This window comes from Xyrauchen texanus, chromosome 34 (genome assembly GCF_025860055.1).
Source record: "Xyrauchen texanus isolate HMW12.3.18 chromosome 34, RBS_HiC_50CHRs, whole genome shotgun sequence".
NCBI classification, from domain to species: domain Eukaryota; kingdom Metazoa; phylum Chordata; class Actinopteri; order Cypriniformes; family Catostomidae; genus Xyrauchen; species Xyrauchen texanus.
In genome coordinates this window covers 18,113,772-18,119,771 of record NC_068309.1, presented here as the reverse complement: position 1 = coordinate 18,119,771, position 6,000 = coordinate 18,113,772, and the positions used below count along the sequence as shown (strand labels likewise).

At 42.3% G+C, this 6,000-nt stretch overlaps 1 protein-coding gene across 1 annotated transcript in view; it reads right to left on the bottom strand.

The window, feature by feature from the left end:
• Positions 1-2,562: 2,562 nt before the first annotated feature.
• Positions 2,563-6,000, bottom strand: part of capn5b (calpain 5b) — a 70,579-nt gene continuing 67,141 nt past the window's right edge. Inside the window, exon 13 of the mRNA XM_052104483.1 lies at positions 2,563-3,180. Within this exon, the coding sequence (XP_051960443.1) occupies positions 2,998-3,180 (183 nt within the window). The 3' untranslated portion in view covers positions 2,563-2,997. The remainder of the gene's footprint in view (positions 3,181-6,000) is intronic.

Here is a 6,000-nt window from a genome sequence, read left to right as displayed (position 1 = left end):
CCTCAGACTGGGCCGAAGGTTCACCTTCCAACAAGACAATGACCATAAGCACACTGCTAAAATAACGAAGGAGTGGCTTCACAACAACTCCGGGACTGTTCTTGAATGGCCCAGCCAGAGCCCTGACTTAAACCCAATTGAGCATCTCTGGAGAGACCTGAAAATGGCTGTCCACCAACCTTTACCATCCAACCTGACAGAACTGGAGAGGATCTGCAAGGAGGAATGGCAGAGGATACCCAAATCCAGATGTGAAAAATGTGTTGCATCTTTCCCAAAAAGACTCATGGCTGTATTAGATCAAAAGGGTGCTTCTACTAAATGAAACTGAACAAAGGGTCTGAATACTTAGGAGATTATTGAAAGGGATTTTTGCGACAGCTGAACTTTACAGCGGCGCTCTGTTACTGTAGTCGAGTCCACCACTGAAGTAGCAGCAAGCATGCCAAATAAACACTTTCATCGCTCCACACCATGAAAGAGAGTAGTTTTGTCATGCAGTGCATTCAATTTACACCAAGACAAGTGGATATTTCAAGATTAAAATTGCAGCGTGGTAAATTTTGGCGATTATGATAAATTGGGCTTGTCTGTGCCAATGTCATTTTCATGGTGATTCTGTAACTAAGGGCTCTAATGACTTCAGTTTATAAGTATACATTTTTATATCAGTGTTGCAATTTATCAGTTCCTAAATCCATGTAAACATCTGTGTTAAGTGTAAATGTCTAAAGCTTTGTGGATTGCGTGCTTGACTTCTGGTGCACGAGCTGACAGTATATCTGCACCTACACAGCATTTCTGCGTTTGTTAGATGTGGCGCGTTTTTTTCATGGACAACAAAAACAAGCTCTGAACTTAAATAAGCCCAACACACTTTCAAATAAGTTGCAGTTTACGCTTAGTGTACAGAACTAATGATCAAAATTTTTTCAAAACTGAAAACTGTAACTACACTGATCTATGTATCCATACAGGACTTTAAAAGGTGACAGGACTTTTGAAATAGTGACAGTAGTTGTTAATAAAGCATGATCTTTTTTCATTTTATTCAGCATTACATGTAATTGAGCCTGTGGGACATTGTTCACATTTTCACCATAATAATTACTAGAAACTGGTTTCCAAACCTCTCGTCTAATTGACACATTCATCCAAAGCGTCCTTTAAGTGATAGTTCAACCATAAATTAATGTTCGTTCATAATTTCACACCCTCACATTGTTCCAAATCTGTGTGACTGTGTATTTTGTAGAACATAAAAAGATATTAGATATAATGTTAGAGACTGACAGTCTACATCACCATACCCTTTTAAAATATGGAGGAAAAAAAATGCAGTGACAGTAAATGGTGATTAAGACTAACATTCTGTCTGACATCTCTTTAACTGGGTTGGATTGAAGAAAGTTAAATGTTTGAAACAACATGAGGGTGTATGATGACAATTTCCATTAATAATAATAATAATAATTATATGATACATGATAAATATGTATTATGCAATGGAATATTGGGGCTTAATAGTCCATTATGTTTTAAGTGGAAATAACTAGTTTCTCACAACTTGACTATTCTTTTAATTGGATACTTTCTTACTCTTACTCGAGTTGTTTTTACATTACTACTTTTAATTCTACTTGTGTAATAATATTTTTAAGTAATTGTACTTTTCCTTGAGTAAAGATTTTGGGTACTCTACACACCTCTGTTGGTAAGAAACAACTTGAAATTTAAGTTGTTGTTCACAGAATATCTTCGTGAGCTCAAGAACCATTGCTACAGGATCACTGAGTCAGTGAGTTAAACTCGAGAAACAGACAAGTCTGATTCAGGAATTAATAATTTAGACAAGTGTTTTGTGAATTCACTGAAATTGTTTACAAATAAGACAGCTTTACTATTTTTAGCAAATGCCCCAAAGACAGCTAGGGCAAGTGTCAAGAGTTTCAGTGAACAAAAACAACAAACATTTTGTTGAGTTCACACACAAAGCTATTGTATGGCTTCAGCAGACTTGAAAAATAGCGCACGCCACTTTTGATGGTGATTTTGCATCCTTTTTGAAACTCTCTAGTCACCATACATTGTATTTGCATGTAAAAGAGTAACCGGTACATTCTCAAAAATTCTCCTTTTGAGTTCAACTGACAAAATATTAGCATATGGGTTTGGAACAATATGAGGGGAAGTAAATAATGACAGCATTTCCTTTCTAGGTGAACTATTGTTTTTCATGTAAAAAACATCAGGATATGAAAACTGAAAAACTGAAAAAGGCTGACAGAAGGCATTGGGCCTCATTCATGAAACACGAGCAGAGCAAATTTTTGTGTAAATTGTTCGTAAAGCCAGTATGATATAAATGTTCTTATGAAATGAATGTCTAATGTCTTTTCAAAACGTTAGTCGGCAGTTGACGTATGGTCAGTGGAAAACCATAAATTAACACCCTAACCCTAACGCAGGCGCAGTAAATAATACAACGGCCCGCACATTGTCATATAGCTTTTAAATCTGCTATTCATTCTATCAATTTCTTTGAAGATTGTTCTTGTTGTAAGTGAAAAAGAACCTCTGATTACAGCAAAGATGACTAAGTTCATCACTTTCTTTTTAGATGTGAGTGTTTGACAAATCAATATTTTACGATGTGAATGCACTCCATTAAAAACAAAATAATTTTTTTTTACTGTTTGCATATATGTTAAAAGCTTCCTATTCTCATTTACTAGCGACCTTGCATGTACGCTCTATTTATGAACGTCTGAAATTCACTAACATACACAAATTGTACTAACAAATCTGTGGAATATGAAGAGCTGAATACGAATATGAATATGAATCTGGCGGAAAGTTTTCGTGAAGCTCCATTTTACGTGGAAATTACTCCCAATTTGTTTGTATAATTACAAAATGTTCATGAATGAGGCCCATTGTGTGTAATCTAAGAAGTAGATGAGGAATCAAGGCAGACACGGAACACTTGGTTAATGATCAGATGTTGGTCAAAGTGGTGCAGGTGATTACACGCACGGCCAGTGTGCCAGGAAGGTTGTTGTCTTGGTGAGTGCCCTTGTCTTTAAGGTAAACTGTGTGCTGCTCTTGGCGGTCATTAGGGTCACTAAAGAGAGTTACCTGACCCAGGAAGGTGTCAACAATCACATTCTTATTGTAGATCTTAGTTCATCAAGGAGGAGTCAAAGGAAAGGGGTCAAGCAGAAGGAGAAGAAGAAAGAAGACATAAGGGAAGAGGAACAGATCAGCATAAGAAGGAAATGGAAGATCTTTAGCAGTTGGGGAAAAAGACTGAAAGACCCCATGAAATTTCTTGACATGCTAAGTACACTGTATATTTAAAATGTATATACGAAATACATACAAGCAATGTATTATAATAGTTTTTTTAAATTGGCTTTAGTTTCATCACAGCCATGATCCATGATTTGCTACTTGCTAGTTGGTTGCAGGTGGTATTAGGGGGAGGGACATTCTCACTCTAGATTTGGACAAAATACTGTGTAGTCAACATGAATCATCAATATTTTGGCCAGTTTTCGACTTCAAGTTTTTTGTTTCAAAGTGGATTTTCTGTGAATGTCACAATCAAGTCGGTCTTCCAAAACTCTCAAACTAATGCAAATCTGTATGTCTCAGTACAATTGAAATATATTGCTCCCCTTCTGTCACTCATTCGACGATGTGTCGATGTATTGACACTAGGGGTCGATCTTGAGAGCCAGAGACATCTTCAGATCTTTGAGAAAAGGCCAATGAGAATTGGCGAGTAGAATTTGCATGTCACTTCCCCCGACATACGGGTACAAAAGGGAGGCTGGAATGTGGATTTATTTAGGTTTTTGCACTGAGGAGACGAGACAAGGTCCCGGCCATTACAGTGGTGTAGTTCAGCCTGTTGCAAAAGGGACATAAGGTCTTGTTCCCTCCATCAGGGAATGGAGGTTACGACAGTATGCAGCATGCCACACCTCCCGACATATGGGTATAAAAGGGAGGCTGGAACACAGATTCATTCAGATTTTTTCTTTGGAGCCGAGCAGTTGTATTTCAGCAAGCTGAATACTACTACTGATCCATTCACCTCTTCAAAAGTGTGTGCTGTTTGATATCCGGCGCATTCCAGCAGCTTTCTCTCCACTCTGCACTCGACAGTGCTTTAAAAGAGTTTATGTCCCCTATTAGAACAGGCACAGTGATGTCTTTTTAAAGATGCCTTCCATCTGTGCAGTTCCTGGATGCGGTCGTTACCTCTCTGCCTCTGACGGTCATTATCAATGCCTCACATGCCTGGGCCAAAATCACATTGAGGAAGCGTTCGTCGACTCCAAATCAGATGGTTCATGTTCTAATTGTGAGAACATGACCATGGCAACATTGTGGTCGTGGTTTTCCTTCTTTCAAGGGAAAGCCACTTCAGAGAGCCCCCCCGCCTGCTGGTCCTTCTACCTACAGTTACGAGACCACCATGGTTGATGCTGAAGGCGATTCGGGGGCTTCAATGGGTACGGTTCCACCAGGTAAATCCCCACGGACCGCCCACTCCCTGGTATGCTCGTTTGCGCCCGTCCAGTTCTGGGATGAGACAGGCAGCTCGCCTCAGTGCCAGCCTAATGTCTCCTTCGGAGCTCGTGAGCCAGATGGTAGGTCAATCGCGGCATCGGAGAGCACCTTGGTAATGTCAGATGCCGAGGACTCGACACACCCGAAGGTGGCAGCCCGATCTGAGGCTGACGTGGAGCTGACCACCATGCTTGCCTGGGCCGCCGTGAGAGTTGGGTGGCCTCTTTCACGCCTCTTTTTTTCCCTCATGGGACCTCTCCGTGGTCCTTTTAGGCCTACGGAGAGCCCTGTTCGAGCCCCTAGAGTCAGTTGAGTTAAAGGCCGTCTCATTGAAGACCGCCCTCCTGACCATGCTCACTTCCATCAAGAGGGTCAGGGACCTGCAAGCGTTCTCTGTCAGCGAAGAATGCCTAGAGTTCGGAAGACTCTCACGTGATCCAAGTGCCCAAGGTTCCCACGATCCCTTTTAGGGATCAGTTGGTGAGCCTGCAAACACTGTCCCCAGAGGATGCAGACTCATCCTCTGGGGACTTATCGTTGCTGTGTCAAGTGCATGGTTTGCGCATCTACTTGGATTGCACGTAGAGCTTTAGACGCTCTGAGCAGCCCATTGTCTGCTTCGGCAGACAGCGGAAAGGGAACGCTGTCTCCAAACAGAGGCTTGCCCACTGGATCGTGGATGCCATTGCTTTGGCCTACCATACCCAGTCCATGCCCGCCCCCTTGTAGGTTCGAGCACAGTCCACAAGGAGTGTGGCATCCTTGTGGGCACTGGCCAATGGCACCTCTCTAGCAGACATCTGTAGAGTAGCAGGCTGGGCAACAACCAATACCGTTGCGAGATTTTACAATATACAGGTTGAGCCGGTTTCGTCCCGTGTTCTTTCAGGTATGACCAGGTAAGTTTTGTTATGCGGGGCAGCTGGCTGGGTGTACCACTTGTGTACAGTGCCTTTCCCCTCCACAAGGTGAAGCCTGGACAATTTATAAAACCCTGGATGTCATTCCTCCTAGCCCTCTGGCTCACAAATTCAGTGGAGGAATTCATAGTCAGACCCAGTACGTGTGCTAACGTGCCCTGTACTGTACGGTCTCTCTTTTTCAGTAGACCCGCATCTCCCTTAGCAGAGCCCTCTCTGCCCTGGTCACTGCGTTTGTAGAGCTTCCATGTGCTGCCTTAGGCCTTAATGACGTATTCGTCACTTTTCTACCCGCCACTTCAGGGCAGGGTATGGCCTCCGTGGGGTCTTTTCCCCCTGAAAGAATAGGAACGGAAAAGAATGCCAGCTGAATCTAATTTTCTGTGGAGAGTCAAACTTAGAGAGAAAGGGCAGTGGCTGGCGCAGCCTGCTCCCATATTAGATACGTCTCCATCCCCCCTCAGGTTTGTTGGGAATTACATGACATTTTGGGGCGCCT